The sequence below is a fragment of the Amphiura filiformis genome, chromosome 11, assembly GCF_039555335.1.
Source record: "Amphiura filiformis chromosome 11, Afil_fr2py, whole genome shotgun sequence".
NCBI lineage: Eukaryota > Metazoa > Echinodermata > Ophiuroidea > Amphilepidida > Amphiuridae > Amphiura > Amphiura filiformis.
In genome coordinates, this window is record NC_092638.1 from 53,985,983 (window position 1) to 54,010,335 (window position 24,353).

The following is a 24,353-nucleotide window of genomic DNA, read 5'->3' on the forward strand; positions in this document are numbered from 1 at the left end:
TCCTGGCAGACATTATTTATATGGATTTGTATTGACAATGAACCCAAAGATATGAATAACTTTCACTTCGTGTATTAGATACATAAACTGGCTTCAAAAAGAAACTTATAATTTTACACAAGGTCATATCTTAAAATCCTGTCTATAAAAATGAACAAAAATTGCACACAGGATTACTTCAATACTCTACTCTAAACACTGGTCAGTAACCAAACAGTTGTCCAACTGACACAACAGCAAAATGTACTGACATGGAACACCTTCCTGTACCACATTAACAGCCCAACAGATTTCTTTTGCTGAGTTCCGTTTCGCCTGTGAATGTGGTCCCGGAAGCTGTTCCATGTCAGTGCATTTTACTGTTGTGTCAGTTGGACAACTGCTTGGTTACTGACATGTGTTTAGAGCAGAGTATTGAAGTAATCCTGTGTGTAATTTTTGTTCATGTACAGGCGAATAATTGGAACCCAGCAAAAGAAATCTGCTGGGCTGTGAATGTGTTCCAGGAAGGTGTTCCATGTCAGTACATTTTGCTGTTGTGTCAGTTGGACAACTGTTTGGTTACTGACCAGTGTTTAGAGTAGAGTATTGAAGTGATCCTGTGTGGAATTTTTGTTCATTTTTATGGAGAGGATTTTAAGATATGACTTTGTGAAAAATGTTAAGTTTCTTTTTGAGGCCAGTTTAGAAAGACAGGGAACTGCCACTTGTGAATCTGGGAAATTGACTCATAAAAACACAAAGTAAAGACAACTGAGACATACTGTATTTCTTCGTTTATAAGCTGCTCTGGAGCAGATTTTAGTCACATTTTACTTAACTGCAACGTGTACATGTTTGAATTCAGACAATAACGTAGTCTCTTTCACAATTATGTGTTTACAAAATACCATGTAATGCAAACAATGTTAGTAAAAGAGACTACTTACAAAAAACATGGTATTTAGGAATGTATTATACCTGAGACCTTCTTTTTGCTGTTTTAAAATTCTCAATTTCGTAACAATATCATAACAGATACAAAGTACAGGTTGAACTTAACATTTAGGAAAAAACAGGAACTTCGACCTTTGCTATGCAAATGTCCTGTAATAAATAAAAGTTGAAGTAAATATCAAAGGTCGCCGTCTCTGTTTTTTTAAATTTAAATACACGTAGTACATTATTTTACATTATAGAAACAGTTCACGTATACTGCATGTGATATAACATTGCTACGTTCAGTAATAGCGTGTTTTTACATAAAAAGGCACAGTTCGGTGACAAAGGCTCAACTTTGTGTCAAGATACATGTATTCACATTTTTTTCTAGGAGGCACAGTTTACAAAAGTATAGTTCGTTTCAATCTTTCACGCATCTTCGAGAAAAAGTATCACTTCCCGTCTATAATTTGGTTTGCAAGTTCCTCTGATTCAGAAGAACTTCAAATGGTCTTAAACACGCAGGAAGCGATGTACTTTGTCCACTCACGGGAGCCAAATGGCGCCCGTCGCCCGTTTAAATCGAGCACTGTCCTCTGAGAGAAGATGCCACTGAAAGTTTGAAATGAAACGTCGTTTTTGTGCCCAATGCACAAATGAGTTGCGATCTACATAAGATTGATAAGAATAAATGCTTGGCGCGATTTTGTCAGAACCTACTTCATACAGATGATATTAATATAATACCTGGAAATTAGGTTTCTTCATGTTATTCAGAACTATTTACGCCAAACAAAACAAAAAATACTTTTAAGGCCATATTATATGCATGAGCTGTACTGCACTCCTCAATCAGCATTTAAAAACCATATTGCACGTTTGATTACAAAAATTGTATGTATAGGCAAACAATGATAAAATAATTATCAATAATATTATGTGAAAAGCGTTTTTACAAGGAAAAGGTATAATGTTTCAAATTACTTTTTTGAAATATTCTATAACATTTTTTTGATGCAGCACCATATTGGTTTTTTTGTCAGAGATTGAGTATGAACGCTTAAAAAGAATGCTTAATTAATTATTCATGAGAACGCTTGACAAAATGGTTGTCCACCTGACCACCTGCATTCAGTTTTTGGCGGATCTCAGTGAGCAACTTATCACTCTTCTCAATTTGACAAGTTACATTAAGCTCTTTGTCTGAATATTAAATAACTCTCCCAAACCTCGTCATAACTCGTCAAATCATAACTCCTCAATATATGGAGCTCATCCATGCACCTTTTCTGTGGTTTCAAACTCAATCTCTGCATGTTTATATTGAGCTAAACATTACGAGCTAAATTCATAATATTCTCATTTAGCAAGCTTCTTCAGAATAAGTTATTTGCAAGTATTCAGTATTCGTCTACGGAATTATGTGAAGTCGCCTAGTACAATAGTAAACTACCTTATTTAATACCATGTAGCATTATTTATTTATTTAATTACAAAATGAATTTAAACATATTTGCACCAATTATGTGTGACCCATAGCTGCCCATTTTACTTCCTTTTCTGATGATTATTACATTTATTATACTCTGTAAAATGAGTCATAAGTTGCCACCAAGAAAAATGATACACTGTATACTCATCAATATTACAACTTCTTTACTTTGAAAAGTGCCACAAAATGTGCTTTCACCGTGGTTGTACATGTATAATTTTAACACACGCCCGGGACACATTGTATAAAATATTCCCGCCCACAGATTCCCGCCCATTTCCTTGATATTACCTCGCTAGTAGCACAGGTGTTTATATTCACCTGTGCAATAAGCCTAAAAATAATTTGGAACCTAAAAATTCTGCAAAAAAAGTTCATCCATAGACATGAAACACACACATACGAGCAAGCAAGTGCGGCGCAGTTACAAAATTAATTAAGGCCTCGACACACAGCATTAAGCGTTATTTTTAGCATTTCGCGGAAAACGCTGCAGTTAATTTAATCATCACAGTAGTTTTCTAGCGCTATGTTTGCTTACAAGGTTTCCCGTTCATTTCTTGTAGTCAAGGACCTTTCCTGCATGGCATTTTATCTCAAGCATTTTGACATTTTGATAAGTACGTTTGTTTAATCTTTTAAAGCATATTACAATCATAAGGAAATGTATTATCTTGTAATTGTATAAAGCTGCATTGCTATTTCCATTGATCGAGACACTATAAATACATAAACTCTGTGTAAATGGCCGACAGATGTGCAATGGCAAACCAGACATGGCAAACGGCATTCTAAAGTCGATGTTTTCCTGGAATTCATGAATATGTAAATGGCATACTCAACACAAGGGGCCTCAAGTTGTATGCGCTACGATATGAAAGTGAGACTATGCAATTGGATGATGCAAAGCGAACTTGAGTTGAAATTACAAATAATATGTAGTAATTCATTGCGTATAGATTAGTGTATTGAATTGGAATGCATTAAAAAAGGAAAGCTAAGCAGCTCAAATATTCTTCTAGATATGTATGTGCCTCGGTTAAATTGCCAAATAGTCAGTTGCAGACCGGGTGCTTCTAAGATTAGTTGAATGCATTTTGCAATGACATTGACAACCTGTTCGATAGCCTATGTTGAAATTTGAATATAACTATACAGGCCTAAACATTGGGATAGCAAGGCGTAGAATAAGCCTAAATTCAGCTTTATCAAATCAGTGATACATGTACCTCTAAATTCTAGTACGGTAATACTATAGTAAAACAACACGGCGTCAGTGGAAGGGGTGGAAGTAATAAAACCAAACTGGCCTCGCTTGCTTGCTTGTTTTGCGTGTTTACTCGTATCCGAATATTAAAATGCCAGGTTGCAGTGGCAGCCAGCACTTCCAAGAAATCGGCTTGACCTTTTTGCGCTATTGTGCCCGGCGGCATATTATGACGTGCGTTCAGCGTACCTGGCATGCTGTTTGCAGTTAATATGTACATGTGTGTTTCGGACTATGAAGTTGAACTCAAAGTATGGCTGTACCGATGACCATGCCAATGAGGTCACCTGAACAAGTTCGAGGAAGAAAAACTGACCGAGTGAACAAGCCCTGGCAATCCGCAATCTTGTTTTAATAGGACACCAAAATAAGCAATTTCCCGGGTCATGGACTCGTCCCGGTCAGTTTGATCAACCTTTACTGTATAAACCCATGAAGTAGAATACTATATTTAAATACACATTTTAGCCCCGGAGAATTTATATATATCGGAACATTTATTTAATTTTGCAAGGCCATTTTAACCTGAATTTTGGTAGTGGTATTGGTAGACTTGTTTTTTCCGGTAGGCCTTGCATTTAATTTGATTTAAACATCTAGTTTTTTTTTATCATTACAAAAAAGGACGTATGTCCTTTTAAAAACGGATCTTGTAATATTCTGTAAGAAAATGACGTACTGGTTATCAAGATTTAAAAGATAAGTCTATTGTTAATTGTATGGGAATATGTTAGCCAATAGGCCTACATGTATATGAATTGGTTATTGATTCGAAGAGTGACTAATACCAAAAGCCAACAATGTATACCACGAAATCCTTGGATAGCATTGCACACGATTGCATCCAATGTGCAATTGTATTTTAATCGAAATTACTGAATTTACCAAGATAATAAAAGATCCCGAGTCATGAAGCCACAGATTATGAAGCACTTGCCCGATTGGTATACCAAAACCCCCAAATATGCTATGCTTCTTGTCGACCCTTCACCGACACAAAGAGTTTTGGTGTCAGGAGTGGGACCGGGAGCGCATCAATAAAGGCCCCCAGTACTGGGATTCAATCACGATGTATTCAAATTAATCACAGGTGTCTTTGTCAGCCCTGGTTCGATTGTCTATAGCAGTAAGAAAATTATTGGCATTTCATCAAAAGGTAAATCTACGTTTTTAACCAGACAATTGGCACTGGTTCGAATCAATAACTAGTACATGTAGTATACGGTAGATATATTTTTATAGCTCAATTATTTGGTTGTGTTCCGTCAATACTTTTCACCAAGAACTCTCAACTGTATCCAGAAACAATTCTGAAGTATTTCTCATTTTTTTCTTCTTCAAGTGATACGATTCTTGTTTGACGCTACACAAACAATTAATTACAACCATATAGTGAAAGCACATTATTCTTTTGGAACATACGGACGTTTTATCGTGTCGAGGTATTTGGATTAAAACGACAATTAGCTAAAATTCATTAATTAGATAATTCTGTAGAAAAATTATTAACAATGTAGAGCCTTCCAAAAAAACACAAGGGCAAAGACATTCCATAACATTAATTGCATTGATCAACTGAAGGTTGATAAAAAGGCATTAATTCAGGCATTTTCATTCATGATCACACCGAGTTGTATCTTTTGTAGGTTTGACACCCACACACATGTATACACGTGAAAGAGGTGCTGAACATTATGAAATGGGCCAAAGAATGTTACAGTTTGACAAAAATGCCAGACAAAACCTTTTACAATACCACCACTAAACATTTTTTGTGAACTTTTGGCCCACACTGTTCTAAAACGGACATGCCTTTCTCTTGATCTGCGGTCATAAGTGCTTATTTATCGGGCGGATGTGGCCAACGCACTCTCCATACAAAATTCGACGAAAGATGTGTAATGGCTGTGTACATGGATACGTGAAAAACAACCACGACTCGACTGACCATGGAAAGAAATTTAGTGGTTTGGTTTTAGAGAGAAAGAACATTGTATTCAATGCAATTAAAACAAATTTGGTTATGAATCATGATCATTTTACCTATCAAAATAACGTTATACCTTTGGGAATGGTATGTAATGTTAACTTATTTTTATAACTTTTTGGCATTGTTACAATTATTTACCCAGAATCTTTAAGACACAATGAAATGGAATTAATCAATTATAGTAGTATACATGTACACAGTATGGCAAACGACTGAGTATGCTGTAAAACCTATGACATGTAATACCCAGAAACTTATTTATAGTTAGATACAGAATTACAGTGACATGTCTTACATGGTAGCAATGTTAATACATTAACATAAAGTTAAACCCATGAACCTGATCTGTTGAAAATAGGTGTACATAAAAACAGTTATGAAGTTGAGAAGTTTAACATCAGAAGTTGGAAGGCCCATATGGTTGGAACTTCCAGCCCGGTCTTCCAGTCTACTCGACCAAATTCTGCGACTTCACTTGTCGATCATCTGATGGTATTAGAATCCAAAACATTGCAGAATTGATCTATACAGCAGTAGTTTGATCCCGAATTCCGGGCTTCTTCAGAGAGGAGTAACTTGCAATCGTTTGATTTGACCGACAGCGTCCATGATTAATATTATGATTTATAAAATCCAAACTTCAGACTTGGTCACTAAGCTCATAAAATCCGAGAATAGTCAGATTCAGCATGATCTAACGATTTGTCATCCAATGGCAGAGTATCAAAATAGCGATTAAAGAAGGTGATCATAATTCTGACAGTATATTAAATTCCTTTGCATATTTATATTTCAGACAATGTAAAATGTACAGGTACACGTTGTTCATCCAATTAAAAAAAACATGACTCTATAATAAATTAGCACTCTCTATCATTGGTCATAAGGGTACTCTCTAAGATAACTTTTAAGTTTCCCCGGAAGAGGTAGGGTTTCCAGTCCTGTTGGTTTTACAATTCTGTTCAGAGCACACCTTGTTAAATGTTGTAAACTTCCTACGTTAGATTTCAATGGCTGCTTGATCTTAGCTTCTGTGTCCCTTCTTCCTGATGGTTCCAGCCACACGAGTTGTCCATTGTTACCGTTAGTGTCTATTTGTTTCGGTGGCTTAGCAGCCGCCATATAATGGTTCAGTAATTTAACAACACAGTCAAAACTAGGAGCTGATCTTCTCAGCGCTTCCTCAGAGTCCAACGTAAATTTACCATTCTCATATTCGATTCGAACACTCGTTGTTCCCCTAGAAGTTCTTACACTTAATGTGAAGAGGTAGTTCGGATCCGAACTATCGCGCACCAGGAATGTCCCCGGATTGCTATGCCGAAGTTTTCGCTTAGCTTCGGTGTATGTCATTGCACCATGGTACCAGCCTGACACATGGAGATTGTTCACAGCAGCACAAAGGCGATCAAAGTCTTCTTGAGTGTCCCGAGGTCCTCGGGTTTGGGGAGCTGGCAACTCCGCCCTTCTCATGTCGCCTGGCGGCATTGGGAGTTTGCCTCCACTGACAAATGGCAAAGTATGGGCACAAAATGGCCTAACTGTTTCTGCTAGGAAAGTACAACTACAGAATTGGCACAAAGACGTTAGTTCCTTTGTTGCAAATACGTGGTCAGTTTGGTCATCAGTAGACCCTCGAAACTGCATAGAGAAATAAACTCAAGTAAATTTCCAGATAAATATCCAAAATTGTATATTTCAGTGTAGTTTTAGCTGGGTGAAAGTTGACCCAGACGATACGTTGATGATGGATTCGTATAAAGTACTGCTATAGTATGGCACTACTGCTGTGTATATTTTTCCAGTTCGAGCAGTGCACCACATGTGTGTTGTTGTCCAATGGCAGTCAACGCTAGTCTGACAGTCCGCATACAACAGCTGTACAAGGCCGTGGCTACACTGAGTTCGTACAAACTGCCAACTGTGTCTGTGTGTCAGTTCCAAGAATTTGGCTCAGTCACTGGCATTAGTTAGTACATGTAATGGTAGTCTTGTTCCAAACCCTAGCGCTTCGTACAGCGCCGGTGTTGTAGTTTGTGTGTAGTACAATTGCAAGCGGCCGAAAACACGGCACAATTTAGATGTCCTATCATGTACTACCGAACAGCAGATACTGAGACATCATATGGATGAATTTCTAATATATTTGAAGCTGGAACGGAGCTGCTGCGGCATATTCCGGACTAAGGCCTATGTGGCAATTTATATTCCGCGAAATTGATGACACAAAAAAATGCATTGTAGCACTCCACTTCCACTTCCTAAGCACACACACAGGCTGCTGATTATTGATTATGTACATAGTGCGCAGATACTCGCTGCATATAGCGGTCGTATGCACGTCCGTCACCATTGTGTGTTTAGGAATAAAGCCACAGAGCCTACGAGCTACATTCTATAACCCCGCCTACAAAAACGAGTCACTGAAAAATCGCGGAATCGAATCTGCCATTCCTTCATGTATGAGTCGTCTATCATGCGCTTGCATGGTTTTGTATGGAAACTAAAAGCCCTAGCTTTGTATTGAACGGACTATTCACGATACTAAGAAATGATCGATTTATATTAAATTATCTATTTTGCAAAAGAATCCTGGCATCTGTAGTATTGCTGCGATAATTGCTGAATGTCCGTGTTTTTAAAATCCAATCCGCAAATGAAAACCGGGAATCATTAAATCAAATCACGAAGGGTTTTCTCCGTATTAATTTGCATTTAACAGTTTTAACTACTAGTATAATATTGATCAACTATAATTCCTAGGGGCAGGCATATATCCTTCACTGTAAATTTGGCATCGCCCTAATTTTAATATCAACAGTAAAAATGTATCCAATTTTAGTTAAAATTTACCTTAAAAATGCGTAAAGTTTGTGCCCATTTAGACTGTAGACCAAACGTTGGGTAATATTTTCCCATTTATTTTGCAGTGTATAGCAAAACTTTTAGGTAGGGGAGAGTGGGGTAGGCCTAAGTGCCGTAGAGGGGGTGGGTGGTAAGTCTGAAAGGTCTTGTAACTCTTGTTTCTTTTAGGCCCTAGTAATATTATTGGTGGTAGAAGAACATGTTGCATGCAATGTTTCCCCTTTAAACTAATCATTAGGACCTATTAATACTAATTAGAAATTAATCAATTAAAATTTCGAGTGGACCACTTGCCCCATAAAAAGTGGAATTCAGTGCAATTTCGTCAACTTGGGTTATTTATATAATTCAATTTAGGGGTGGTGCAATAATTAATACGTGTAGGTCTACCCCGGGATGGTGAATTATAGGGGGGAATTTTTCGGCAGGTCAAATAAATAAATAAATAAATAAATAAGTAAATAAAAATAAATAAATAAATAAATAAATAAATAAATAAATAAATAAATAAATAAATAAATAAATAAATAAATAAATAAATAATTCGGCATGTCAAATAGATAAATAAATAAATAGATAAATAAATAAATAAACCAAAATAAATAAATAAATAAATAAATAAATAAATAAATATATAAATAATTCGGCATGTCAAATAAATAAATAAATAAATAAATAGATAAATAAATAAAAAAAACTAAATAAATAAATAAATAAATAAATAAATAGATAAATAAATAAATAAATAAATAAATAAATAAATAAATAAATAAATAAATAAATAAAATAAAATAAATAAACACGAATGTGGTGATTATTTTCAAATGTGTTTTCATTCGGAAGCAGGCCACGTGCCATGCGTCCATTCGTGGATCAATTACTAGTTTGCATCAAAAATCAGAAAGTGATAGGCCTATCCAATGTATAGGAATTAGGAACTTTTCTGACAATTTCAAAAATGACATTCAAATTGGGATAGGTCGATCGGTTAATTCTTAGGTTGTTGGCCGAACTAATAGATATCTTGCATTCTCTGTAAAAATGGTGTCTTGGCGTCATATGTAAGACATGTCTTGGCAATAGACGTGTCTTGAACAATAGAAATATGTGACGTGTCATGTCAAAAGGAGACACTTTTGGGCAGGTTATCAATTTTGAGGTTTTTACATAGGCCTATCTTAAATATAGAGTTTTTTGCTCCACAACGCCGTTTTCCCCAATGAAATCGGACATTCCTATAAGCGAAGATATTGAGTTCACAAATTATGGTATTAGAAAGTTGGAAATTGAGATATCGGCATTTAAAAATATTATTAACAATGTTGAGAGTAGCAATTACCTTGAAAAATGTCTCAAAAAATACAAGATGTCAGTTATATTCCGGTCTGAAATTCTCAGACAATATTTTTAACAATAATAACATCACAAATTCGCAACAAACCCAAATTGTGAAAAAATCACCCCGGGTAGATTTTTGGCTATTTCTCCATTTACGATCCTGCCCAAAAGTGTCTCCTTTTGACATGACACGTCACATAAGAAAATAGAACCTGATAAAACATAATCTAAGACACAAAGACATGTCTTCCAGCCAGACATGTCTCCCAATTGATGACAAAAGACACGTCTTAGAAACCCGAAGTGTCTTGCATGTGAATAAGTGTTTTGCAAAGAGACGTTACCTTTGAACATATCTTGTACAGAGACATGACTTTGTGTCTAAATAGATACATGTCTCCCAATTGATGACACATAAAGTGTCTTTTGCCAAGACACCATGATTTTTTGAAATTTTTACCTATAGCTCAAAAAAAACTGCTACTCTTTTGGTGTCATTTTGACATTCTCAGCTCAGAAATGTCATTTACGAAAGCATCACGTCACCTTTTATAAAAAAAAAAGGATTTGATTGATTTTCTCAGATTTTTGAGAAAAATTGGACAAATTGAGCCACAAACAGACGAACGTAAATCTCCAAGACTCCGATGAGTGAACATAAACATTGTGCACGTTCAATCAACCATTTATTCCTGCGACTTGAAATAAATATATTTATTTATGAAAATATTTATTGCAACATTTATTCTGCAACCACTTTTACATCCGAGATCGTATCTTCAAAACAATTTTATCAGACCCAGCTTTGTTTTTCTGCAAATTATACAGCTAAAAGATGCATCTTTCACATGTAAAACACTGAGTGATGATTGAGAACTCATTTTAAATGATCATGATGATCACACATTATGGGACACCCTGAATAAATTAAAATGTCGGTGTTTTATATAGCGCCTTTTCCGGATCTTAGGGGGATCAAAGCGCTGTAATTTCGCTGCCATGGTGGATCATCACAATCAGATCGCATCAACTAGGCTGGTTGCAGCCGAACTTGGCGCAAACCTATCCGCACTTAGATTGTAACATCCACCAATTATCTATGCAGCTCCCCAAATGCCATTGGGTGAAGGAAGTTTTTGATAGCCAAACAACTAATCACCGATTTTTTGAAAGCAGGAGGAAACCGGAGATCCCGGAGAAAACCTGCGAGAGCGAGCATGGAATCGGGATAAACCAAGTGCACATGAGTCCTTGGGCCGCGCCGGGGCTTGAACCCGGGACCTCAGTGGTGCAAGGCGAAGGAATAACCGCTGCGCCAAATCGCCCGCCCTCCCTGCGAACGTATTATCATATTTGGGTGTACATGTACCATTTATGGATAATGACATTAAGGTGATACTACACCCCTTGATAAATTTGTGACTATTTTTGCATTTTTCTCAAAAAATAATAACACACTGGTAACAAAGATTATGTAGCTATAGCATATATTATGGGGCAAGGAATCTAGTTATTACTCTGGAATTTCAGTGACTCATGATAAGAAAAGAGGTACCGCTAGAATGTACCTCATTTCTTAACATTATAATTGTAAGATCAGATATTACATGTACTAATGTAAATTGTAAATCCCTTAAATCCCTGCCCTTTCACTAATGTCCTTCAGTAGGAAATAATATTATCTTAAGCCTTATATATTTGTTAAAACTATTACCTAACTATCTATTGTATTCTCTCTCTTAGTTTCTTCTCCTACATTCCAAACCCCACCCTTGGTTCATTCTACCTGACACTCTCTAAGCATTGAGATATATAAAGATGGATGTGAAATAAATTGTACAGCTGTATATAGATATTAACCAACAACTTGGAGTGCAGCCTAGATTAATTATTATTTGTGCCATCATTTGTTTTATGTAAGAAAATAGCTCTTACATAATTATAATGAACCACTCGTCTTGAATCACTGAAATTTCAGTGAAAGTAGGCCTAATTGGATTCCTTGCCCATATAATATACATAACTTTTTTTTACAAGTGTGAAGTTATTTTTTGAGAAAAATGCAAAATTAGTCACATAATTTATCAGGGGGTGTAGTACCACCTTAACTATGTTTTAATGTACCATTTTATGTCCGCGAACAGCAGAAAATGGGAAATCATCCATGAATGACTAATTTACAGACTATAACGATTATTGATAAGTAGGCCAAATTAATCGATTTCACAAGGTTTAGGCAAAATACCGTAACGGTTTTGTTGAAATCAAATTATATGTATGATGGTATAAGATGTGGGAAACATGAACTCATTGACTTCTCGGACAATCACCTTATCTCAGATTTAATATTAATGACCGGACAACTAAAAGAAATTTATGGAAAAGGGAAACCGATAATAATATAGGACTATAAATACATGCTACATGCTACATGGAGACTCGATATAAACCTAAAACAGAAGACAATTCTGTAATCATAAATCATAAATGATCATCGCCGGGCTAAATAAAATAATGGTCACGATGGTCGCCGAAAAAACCTTTCAGTTGAAAAAAAAAAAAACATGGGCGTAGATCGGGGGGACTCCCCCAACATTTGACTGGGGGAGAGGGTCCATACACTCATCCCCCAATGTTGACACATGTATATATGTGGGTTTCTGAACAAATTAACCTCATATTTGTCCATTTCAACCCAGAAAGTGCCATTTTTTGTGCGCTTCGCTCGAATTTATTCCACTTTTGCACCATCATCAATTTAGCTACAATATGGCACAATTTTTCAAGCGCTTCGCGCGCATTTGTGCCATGACTTTATGGCGCCAAAAAATGCTGGATTCACTACCGTATACTTCAAGAAATGTTTCCACCCTCCATGTCAAAAAGAAATCTACGCCACTGCCACTGATTTTCAAGTAAAAACCAGAGATATGGTTTTCAAGTGACATTTCTAGATAAACATTGAGTGCATGTTTAAGGTAGGGCCTAAACACTTTTAGAGTAACTTTAAACACTAACAATGTTTTAAACTTAAACATTTTGTTTAAAGAAGCGTTATATCGTTAGTGTTTATAACCGTTTAACTTTAGAGTGCGATTACTTGAACATGTTGAAAAGGGAATGAAACTTTTAGGTTTTATTTTGTATAATAATGCAAGAGTACAAGTAGGCCTAGAGGTTTCTGAAAAAAATCTAGATAAACACGTTCATGTGTTTAAAAAGTGTTACAGAAACCAAACATTTTATTTGCAGTGACCTAACGTCTAATTAATTAAACGACCTTTTTTATTCTTTTGGTTCAGATTGTTTCGGGTCAATAGATTAGTTTGAATCGGGAATTAAAAAAAGTTTTCGCAAGTTTTGAGGCATACTTTTTTGCCTAATTTGCGCGTTGCGTGTTGAACTCCCATTTAACTTTTAATTTGCGCTCAGAATTAAAAAATTAAATTAAATACAATGTAAAATTGATTTTGCCGTTATCGGGGGAAATCACCTTTCTAAGTCGAAAGGCAAAATCTGTTTCTTAATTATTTAAAGATAGACCTATACTCATACTGCGTTTATTTTACATGGGAGGCCATCAGAATACAGCGGGTGATTGGTCCGATCCGGATCAGCTCAAATTGAACAGGAGTTTCAAAACGCCATGAAATAAACTGCGCACAAAAAGTATCCGTTTTGAAAAACAAAAGGAATATCTCGAAGAGACTAATCCTAAATTACCAAATAAAGTAATAGGCCATTTTTGTTTTGCGTATTTTAATACCTTTTTCGACACGATGCGACTTTATCTTCTCAACTTAAGGTGGTACTACACCCCATGATAAATTTTGTGACTAAACTGATTAATTTTGCATTTTTCTCAAAAAATAACTACACACTGGTAACAAAAGTTATGTATATTATTGGGGCAAGGAATCCAATTACTTCAACAACGCCGTAAACATATGCGAGTATTTTAGATTCTAAACATTCAACATAGTTTACTTTCATATTGTTCGGAACGGAAAGTAAATGCACATGTGTTTACTTTGTAAACATTTGGTGTGCTTACTTTCTAAACAATTTTGAAAGTAAAAATGTTGAATGTTTAGAATCTAAATACTCTCATATGTTTACTCTTTGTGTTTATGTGTTTACTTTGTGTTTACTTTGATGTTTAGGTGTCATATACCTTTACAGAAATAAAACACTTGGATTTACAGTGTAGGTTTATGGTTTAGGGTGTTTAAATTTAAGTGTACGGATACTTTTTGTGCGTAGTACCCCATATTTTCAGATCCACATGTTATCCTCCCCCACAATGAAACCCACAAACCCACAAAATTACAATATGTACCAGACAGCAAGAACGTACTTGAAGTATTGTTTAATCAATGGATCTGCTGTGTCATGAGATCATCTTTATTTTACGTGGTTTGCATGGCCTTCCAAAACCACTGCATTCGTAGACGATGACGAAGGTACTTTGGTAGGCCCTACATCAATGAAACTGGGTAAAATGGTCAATGAGACCTTTTCTTTCTTGGAATTCGACTTAAGAAAAAATGTTAATTATAATATTATAGACCCTGATTCCAGGGTCTATGATTTATATGAAGATGTCTTGCTGGTTCTAGGTGGTAAATCCTAACAAGAACTGTCTTTAAAAAGAGACAACACAGTTTCCCAGCACAGTTGATATTTAATTGATACCGGTCATTCAGTGATTTACTCAGTCAGAAAATCATAAAAATCATCTAAAAAGATCGTACATTATGACTTTAAAACATCTTAAATGTATAGTCAATGTGCAACAAAAATAAGGCAAGCCATTTGGGACTGGAGTAAGCCAATTGCTTTGATGAGGTTTTCTGGGGTCTGTGTTTACAATCACTACTGTACTGGGTCAAAGTTTTATTTTTCCTTAATACTTCCAAAGGCTTTTATTACGGCGTCTGTGATTGGTCAGTGAAGGAGCTGGTTTATTACAATCTTATTTTGACCATCTCGAGGAGTAGAATGCACTACTGAACTACTGAACTGGGTCAAAGTTTTATGGCATTTTCCCCAAAATATCCCAATCTTGTGGCGCAAACATCCAAATAGTGTATACCGTAAAACCTCGTCTACAAGCATATAGAGTGCTTTTGATGAAAGCTAAATTAATCCAGACGCCATCCATCGACAAAATTATAATATTATGGAGTTTGAGCAAATTAATTACCAATACAAACAAATACAAACAAGAACTATTGTAAGATCAATCTATTGTATTGGCATGTTTACGGCTGTGACGGCTGTCTCGTTTTAATTTAGCTTTCATCAAAAACACACTATATGCTTGTAGACGATGTTTTACGGTATTATACTGTGATTCAGTATCAGCTAGTATCCTGCTGCAAATAAACCACCACGGTTTAGGTATTTCATCAGCACTTTGTTGGGCGGGGTGCACCGCTCAGTCCGACACGCCGCTAGTCCGACACGCCGCTAATCCGAAAACACAAATTCCCTATACTTAAGTTAGAGGTGCGTCAGTCCAAAAATGAAAAGCACGGCGCTAGTCCGAAAAAAGCATGCGCTAGTCCGAAAATGAAAACCACTGCAACAATCCGACACGCCGCTAGTCCGAATCTGGAAACGCAGTTTTCAGTCCGACACGCCGCTAGTCCGAATCCGAAATACACTGCGCTATACTAGTCCGAATTTGGAAAACACTTCTTCAGTCCGACACTGCGCTAGTCCGAAACTGAAAACCATGGCGCTAGTCCAAAACTAAAAACTACAGCGCTAGTCCGAATCTGAAAAACACTGCGCTAGTCCGAACAATCAGACTAGCGCAGTGTTTCCCCAATTCAAATTCGGACTAGCGCAATGTTTTTCAAATTCGGACTAGCACAATGGTTTTCAGTTTCGGACTAGCGCAGTGTTTTTTAGATTCGGACTAGCGCAGTGTCGGACTGAAGGAGTGTTTTCCAGATTCGGACTAGCGCAGTGGTTTTCAATTTCGGACTAGCACAGTGGTTTTTATTTTCGAACTAGCGGCGTGTCGGACTGGCAGAGTGTATTTTAGATTCGGACTAGCGGTATGTCGGACTGTGCAGTGCATTTCAGATTCGGACTCGCAGCGTGTCGGACTAGCGAAGTGTCGGACTGGCGGCGTGTCGGACTAACTCCCTGTACCCCAAGGAATGCACCTCTGGGTGCAACTGCAATGCAATTTGTTTCAAACGGTCCTTCTCATAGAGGCCTTGCATGTGACGTATCATCCCGTAAATATGGCGGACTACTCAAATGCATTCAACAAAAGCATGATTGCAATCTACCGTGACAGTTCGTCTCGCTCATATAACCCTGCACTACGATCGAATAGGTTGATGACAACATTTGATTGAATGGACTGCACTCCGCCATAACTACGGTGAAGGACACCGGTTCAAATCCTTTGTTTGGAGCCAATCGATAAAAGAATGCAAGGCCTCTATACGCAGTAAACTGCGAAAAAGCTAATCTAATCCGGAATAAGCTATAGGCCTAAAATCAAATCAACCGAGCACGATCCAATTGAATAATCAGATCAAAATCGACTTGATGTCATGCTTTATTTGCGTCAACATGGTCAACACAAATGATGATGAAATATCAAATATGTTGCTTACAGCTTGCCATAGTTGCACAATACGGCTGCCCAATCAATATGGTGTAAAATATTTTGCAAAGTCTTTTACCCGGGGTCATTTAGGGCGATTTTTTCGAAACATAGACCCATTTCTAAAAAGTTCAGTGGCAGTGGAAGCATTACAACTTAGACTGAGGCGCATATTTGCACCTGTTTTATTGGGGCACTTGAGCGCGAAGCGCGCTAAAAATGACAGACTACACTGAGCCCAAAATTAAGGTGAATTTTGGTATTTGATGGGCCAGTGCGGGCAAACCGCGCATAATTGTGCAATTTTATCCTATACTTGGCCCAAAACAAGTTTTACGGGCTTAAAATGGCACATGGGCATTGTTGCTCCCGATTCAACTTCTATAGTACTAACCTAAGGAAGGTCAGGTGACACCAGTAATGTGCAAACAATCGTACAATATCTCTCATCTCCCACACCAACAAGGTATTGCTTCGTATCATTGCTGAACGAATTCGTAACCATCTAGACAGAGAGTTACCATCAGAACAGGTTTCAGGCACTTAGATAATCTATGTTTCAGGAAAGGAAGAGGAACGAGAAATCAGATCGGCAACCTGAGGCCCGACCTTAGGATCCTATTGGAGAAAAACATGGAGTTTATATTTCTCTGCTTCATCGGACTTCTCCAAGGCCTTTGATTGTGTCCAGCATCATGGAAAGTTATGGCGCATCATGAAGGAAATGGGATTCTCTGCACATGTGATGGACTTGATAAAATCTTTGTACCAAGGACAGAAAGCCACAGTAAGAACTGACTGTGTAGACTCAGACTGGTTACATGTACGTCAGGGATTAGATTTGCACTTGATGGACACTACGGAATGGTATCGGAGGTAAACGAATAAATAATCGTAGGTACGCTGATGACACCAGACACCACCCTCATTGCAAGAACAGCAACTGAACTTCAAGACTTGGGTAAAGGAAGTTATAGTGAGGAGTATGGACTTTTCCTTAATGTCAAAAAGACAAAGGTCATGATTTGCGGAGGGAAAGCAGAGCAGCAGTTGAAGGCTGATGGAGAGGACATAGAGTTTTCAACTTCCATGGATCACTCATTGCTGACGAAGGAGGCAGCGGTCAAGAAATCGAAAGACGCCTGGCCAATGCAAGAACATCTGCTATTGCTCTTACCATGCTTACCGACATTTGGAAAAACCAGAGGAGTTTCTACATGTTCTAGAGCAACCAAAACAAGCATTGTGATGATGAATGTCCTGGTATTTCCAATTGCTATATGCCTTTGAAACATGGGCTGTCGGAAGGGCAGACAGATCCAGGATTCAAGGTTTTGAAATGTGGTGCTGGCGAAAGATGCTGAGAATTTCATGGAAAGATGACAAAACAAATGAATTTGTCAGAAGTCAACTTGGTGAGCATGTTAAATGTTCAGTGTGCCAGAAGACTGATCGCAACAAATTGCAGTACTTTAGTCACATCTCAAGAAGAAATGGTGACAACTTGGTCAGGGTCACGTTGAAGGACTTCGCAGAAGAGGCAGACAGAATCTCCGTTGGACAGATGGAATCAAAGAATCCACTGGACTATCCCTTACGATTGATTACCGTCTTGCACATAATAATTAGGCATACTATAGTAGTTATGGCGATTTTTTTTTTAATGTGTTGATAATGACATTATTGAAAGCAGACGATAATGAAGATGCTGGTGAAGCTGATGATGTTGAGAATGACTTGAAATCCATGTTTCAAATCTTAATAATATGATAAATTTTCTGTTACTTAGTTCTCGAACTTTTAAGCTTTATGCTCCATCATTTATTTTGTAAGTGGAATTATAAAAGGCCATTCATTTTTAATTGCAAATGTCACACGCACATCACCAACCTTCAAAATGCATAATCGATTATATTTTATTGAACACAAATTATTATTTATTTCCATTTATCTTCAGTTTTTAAAATAGAATTTCGATTTGGTCCTCTCGCTGAATGTTTGCTTTCCAGATTTAACGAAACAATCAATGGAAGGAATTATTTATAGGCCCATTTCGTTAAACAGAACGTATACATGGGAAATTGATTCCAAGTTAGATTTCTCTGAATTATTGCGTAATATTGTGTAATCGTCTGAGTGAGCAAGCACTCCCAGATCGCGCAAATAACAGTTATTTATCATTAATGTGTGGGAGGAGTGCCTCGCCGTATCACTACGAGTTAGTCTTTGTCAAAGACCATCGCGAGGGGGGGGGTGAGCGGCGAAACCGCGATGCTGAGAGGGGGAGTTGGGAAGGGGGTGGCGGCGAAGGCACTAAAGAGTGGCGAGGCCGAGAGCAACACCTTGTTGAATTAAAGGCTGAGCTGAGTCGTATGATGACCCTTTATGCAAGTCCGTCAAATAGAGGAATGAAGGAAGGAAGAAAAAAGACAGAAAGCATGCAACAATGGAAGAAAGAAAGAAAGAAAGAAACTTGAGAAAGATTGAAAGAAAGAATGAAAGAGTTAAAACACACCAAATAATAAACTCAAAGCAACTAATCTGAAGTGAGATTACCATTTTTAAGGGCAGGCTCTGGTATGAGCGTTTGGACAGTATTTTTTGTGGGGCATGAGAGCACATCAGACATGTCGAATTGCATTCTGATATCAAATAATTTTTTTGAAATCGGCGATAGGCCTAATACCAATTTTATGACAAATTATTAAAATTTGATATTTTTTAAATTTTTGATATAACAGTCCTCGAAGTAAACTTTATAAATCTAATGATATGTAAAGTGTATGTAGCTGGGATGAAAAGCCGACGATCAATTGAAATTATTTTGACCTTTCATATTAAAGATATACATTTTTTCCCCAAAAGACCTTATTTTTATTTATTTATTTAATTTGTTGGTGTTTTGGAAAAAAATCCATATCTTCAATACAAAAGGTCCAAATTTTCAATTGATCGTCGGTTTTTTATCCCAGCGATATACTTTAACTAAGTTCATATCATTAGATTTATAAAGTTTACTCCCAGGACTATTAATATCAAAAATATCAATCTGCCATAAAATGTGTATTATATCGCGAATTTCAAAAAATTAAAATTATTTGATATCAGAAGGACATTCTTCGTATTCGGAATGTAATTCGATATGTCCCACAAAAATATTGTCCAAACGCTCATACCAGAGCCCTTAATCTATACATTGTCTGCCCTGATTGTTTGTAGATTGCATTAGCGCCACCAATCAATCTAAACGGAATATAATACAATACCTAGGAATCATGGAGTATTATATTTCTTCTAAATTGGTGGCGCTATTGCATAGTTTAACACGAGACAGGAGACAAACGAGCATTTAGTCTAGATGCCTTCATATATAAAAAATCCCTTTAAAAAGGGATGCGTCTGGTCCAGAGAAAAGATTGCATGCGTTGTGGTCATGGGAACAGACTGGAAGAATCAGGATCCAAGTACTAGTTTATTCTCATGACTTTTTAAAAATGTGTTTTAATCTCACCTTTTCAAATCGTAAAATATTACATGTGCTTGCTTGTTTATCCCAGTTCACTGATTCCAATACTTATGTCAAACATTTACAATACCCTACATCATGCGCCCTTTCTTTGGTAAGCCCATTTCCTTTTTTAAAGGAATTTTTATGTGCATTAAATCAGTTATGAATGAACAAGAAAACTGTCTACAATAATGAACATTTATGGGCCCTTCTTGTCCTTGACTGACCTCTTGAAAAGTTTCAATTATAGTAAGGTTTAAAGGCTTACTTTTGTGGTATTTTTTCCAACTTTGTAAACAAACAAAAGTTAAGAGAAAAGAAAACAATGAATTCATGTAGGCCTTGTCCATTTGCATGCTCTGTTTGTGATGCCTATAATCTTTAACCATGTTTGATATTAATGTGAAATGTAAAAGCACCAATTATTGTTGGTGTTTTTAAAAAACACAAATTTAGTTTTTAAAAAATTGTTTAAAGCAAATATTATTTTGAATCAGATCATTTATACTTTCTAACACCAACACTACTTTACCCTAATAGAAGGGCATTCGACCCTGCATGTTCATTTCCCTGGATACTTTATTTGGACTTGAATTTTACTTCCACTGTTTTGAAAGAACATTTTGTTAAGGAGTGCCTTTAACACAACTGGTTCATATGGAAGATCTAAGAAAGCTCTTATTTCAGTTATACCATTACTGAAATAGGTAAGTTGAAAATAATTGAATCAATATTTACAATGTGTATAACAACTTTTATGAGAAAAATTTGTATTTACTTTCTATAAGATGGTTTAGAAAACAAAAATTCACAGTGAGTGCATTTTTTCTCTACAAAAGTGTTATACAGTCCTAAAACTGGCCGGGCTAGTTTGGGGTGACACAAAGGACATGTGCCACCTTACACTGGATATATTATTGAAGCTGAATTTATATCTTCTGATTTATTATATTGTACTTTCTAGCATTGACCTATGAACCTATTATGGCCACAATTCTTCCTACTAAATTTATGACACAATAACTGCCTTTACCCTAGAGAGTCATTACTATAAAGTACTAGGCTGGTCAAATCCCATTTCTGCCGTCTCTGTCTCAGTATGTCAATTATCACTGTATGTATATCTTCAGCTGAGTTTTCACAGATAACTTTTAGAATGTGTCACGAAAACTCCCTGGGGATTTAATCCCGACACTAAATGCCTCTGGCCCCTTGAGGCCAGACGCGAAAAATTATTCGAATACTTGTAAAACAACAACCCCCCAAAAAAACCCAAAAAACCCAACCCCTCCCCCAAAAAAAAAAACCAACAAAACAAAAACCAAACAAACGTAATTTTACAACTGAACAATAATTAATCAAGTCTTGAGTTTTGATAGTTGTAAATAATCTTATTCTGCACATTTTGACACCTCTTTGGATCTGCTGCGAACGCTGAAAGTTACAAACATATGAACAGCCGAAGGTTTGATTTTAGAAGTGACAAATAGGCCTATACAAAGATACAGAAGTCAGAAAAATTAGAGCAGTTTATTTTAGTTTACATTTTCTTCTCTCTACTTTTTACAACTTTATATTTGTAAATTGTTTTTATTAATTTTTAAAAACTAGATAAAAATATCTAGGGACCGTTTTTTTATTTTGACCAACTTCATAATATTTGAAATTTGTGCGAAAATCGGGCTTTTTTATGATTTTTTTTTAATCAAGCATTTTTTGACCATTTTTGATGCAAATTTCTCAGAGTTGGTCAAAACAAACAAACAAAACAAAACAAAACCGGTTCCTAGATATTTTTATCAGTAAAAACGAAAAAAAGTGGACCAAAAACGTTTTTTGGAGTTGGGGCCAAAAATGAGCATTTTGGTCCAAATTTGACCTCACACAGGAATTTATCAAGTCTTTGCCATTTAATATGTATACTTTTTCCATGTCCTTGGTAATTACCCATGACTCGAACCCGTACAGAAAGACAGTAACACACGTTGTCTGAAACAGCTTGATTTTTGTTTCGATTGGCAGGGACGGACTTCTCCAAAGGCGTTCCAGTTTCCGCGCACACTGTACTTACAGTATGTCCAGCACCTCCTAGGAGATACTGAAGGGATGCTGCAGCCAAACAAAATTGTTTCGCTTGCCCAAGATCGCAACAGTTGGAGAAAGCTTGTAGTCGCCTGCTCCGCAGCCGACTGATGATGATGATGATGAGACCAACAATTTATCAGTTACGAGGCCCGAAAGTTTCCATAATTCCAGGGTTAAGACCAACCTGAATTCAAATGCTCCTATCTTTGCCTGTAAATATCGCAGCGGATGATCCAAGGAGGTGTTAAAATGTGCAAAATAGGATATATAGGCTATATCTATTAAAAATTACAGATTTAATTACAAGCCGACGACGAATGTCGGCTTGTTCTGTCTTCTTCTAATTCTTTCTTTCTTTCTTTCTTTACCTAGCCGGGACACCGGCTAGGTCTTGTGATGCTATCGGATCTTTACCTAGCCGGGACACCGGCTAGGTCTTGTGATGCTATCGGATCTTTCTTCTTCTTTCTTCTTCTGGCAACACATTTCAAAATGCTTCTTCTCTTACATGTTACATCCTACAATGACGTCACTTGCACATATGCATCGGCTATATCCAGTGTCTATAAGATGTTCACAAATTTAGGGTCAAAAGGTCATTAAGGGGTCATTTCCGGTATAAAACCAAATATCTTCAAAATGCTTCTTCTGCCACAAATTACATAGTACGATGATGTCACTTACACATATGCATCGGCTATTACAGGTACACAAAAGTTATTCTCCGATTTTGGGTCAAAGGTCATTAAGGGGTCATTTCCGGTCTGAAAGCTAAAAATATTCAAAAAATCACTGTTTTTACAAATTACATAGCAGAGTGTTGTCATTAGCACACATGCATTGCTACTAACCAGGGTCTTTGGGGTGTCTACAGTTTTGGGGTCAAAGGTCATTAAGGGGTCGCTTCCGGTCAAAAACCAAAAATCATCAAATATGTTCATTTTTTTATATCTCAAAATGTAACCAGACCAGAGTGCATAAACTGCATATATGGATTAGTGTTACCCGATGTATGCACGGTATTTTTATTTTTTGGTCAAAGGTCATTTATACGTCATTTCCGGTTTTAAGCTAAATAACTTCAAGAATTTTTATCTCCATAACTAAGCATAGTAGATTTTTTAAATTTAAACTGTGACAATGCATTTTCTCGGTGTATATGAGATTTTTTTTTTTATATTGGGGTCAAAGGTCATTAAGGAGGTCAAAACGTCAAATTTGCAAAAAATGTTTAAAATTACGGAAAAGTAGCTGTATCTCAGCCTATGGAAGACGGATAAAGCCCTACATGCTACAGTGATGCACCATTAATGGTGTGAGATGTCCATAATAGCCGGTCAAAGGTCAAACTTTAAGTTAAGACTGGCATTTCCGGCCCTGGCTAGGTCCAGATCTGTAACCAGATCTAGTTACCTAGCCGGGACACCGGCTAGGTCTTGGGATGCTATCGGATCTTTCTTCTTCTGGCAACACGTGACATTTTGCGTGACTTGCCACGTTTCGCCCCAGCTCTGTTATGCTTTGACTGATTTTGACCATACTTGGTCACAAGCACCACTGACCATGTCCCCACATGTGACATGACATTGGACTCCATTTGACCTTTGACCTGCTCACAATGGCAAAAATGCAATTTTTACTCTAAAATGCTTCTTCTGCCACAAATTACATAGTACGATGATGTCACTTACACATATGCATCGTCTATATCCAGTGCCTATAACTTATTCACAGAATTGGGGTCAAAGGTCATTAAGGGGGTCATTTCCGGTCTGAAAGCTAAAAATATTTAAAAATCTCTGTTTTTACAAATTACATAGCAGAGTGTTGTCATTAGCACACATGCATTGCTACCAACCAGGGTCTTTGGGGTGTCTGCAGTTTCGGGGTCAAAGGTCATTAAGGGGTCGCTTCCGGTCAAAAACCAAAAATCATCAAATATGTTCATTTTTTTTTATCTCAAAACGTAACCAAACCAGAGTGACATAAACTTCATATATGCATTAGTGTTACCCGATGTATGCACGGTATTTTTATTTTTTGGTCAAAGGTCCTTTAGACGTCATTTCCGGTTTTAAGCTAAATAATTTCAAGAATTTTTATCTCCATAACTAAGCAAAGATGATTTTTTTAATTTAAACTGTAACAATGCATTTTCTCGGTGTATATAAGGTTTTTTTATATTGGGGTCAAAGGTCATTAAGGAGGTCAAAACGTCAAATTTGCAAAAAAGTTTAAAATTACGGAAAAGTAGCT

At 36.7% G+C, this 24,353-nt stretch overlaps 1 protein-coding gene across 1 annotated transcript; it reads right to left on the reverse strand.

Annotated features, from left to right (window-relative positions):
* Positions 1-768: 768 nt before the first annotated feature.
* On the reverse strand, positions 769-7,863 carry LOC140165007 (suppressor of cytokine signaling 2-like). The gene has a single exon (XM_072188417.1). It carries the CDS (start codon positions 7,315-7,317, stop codon positions 6,544-6,546), a length of 774 nt encoding a protein of 257 aa, XP_072044518.1. The 5' UTR covers positions 7,318-7,863; the 3' UTR covers positions 769-6,543.
* Positions 7,864-24,353: the final 16,490 nt, after the last annotated feature.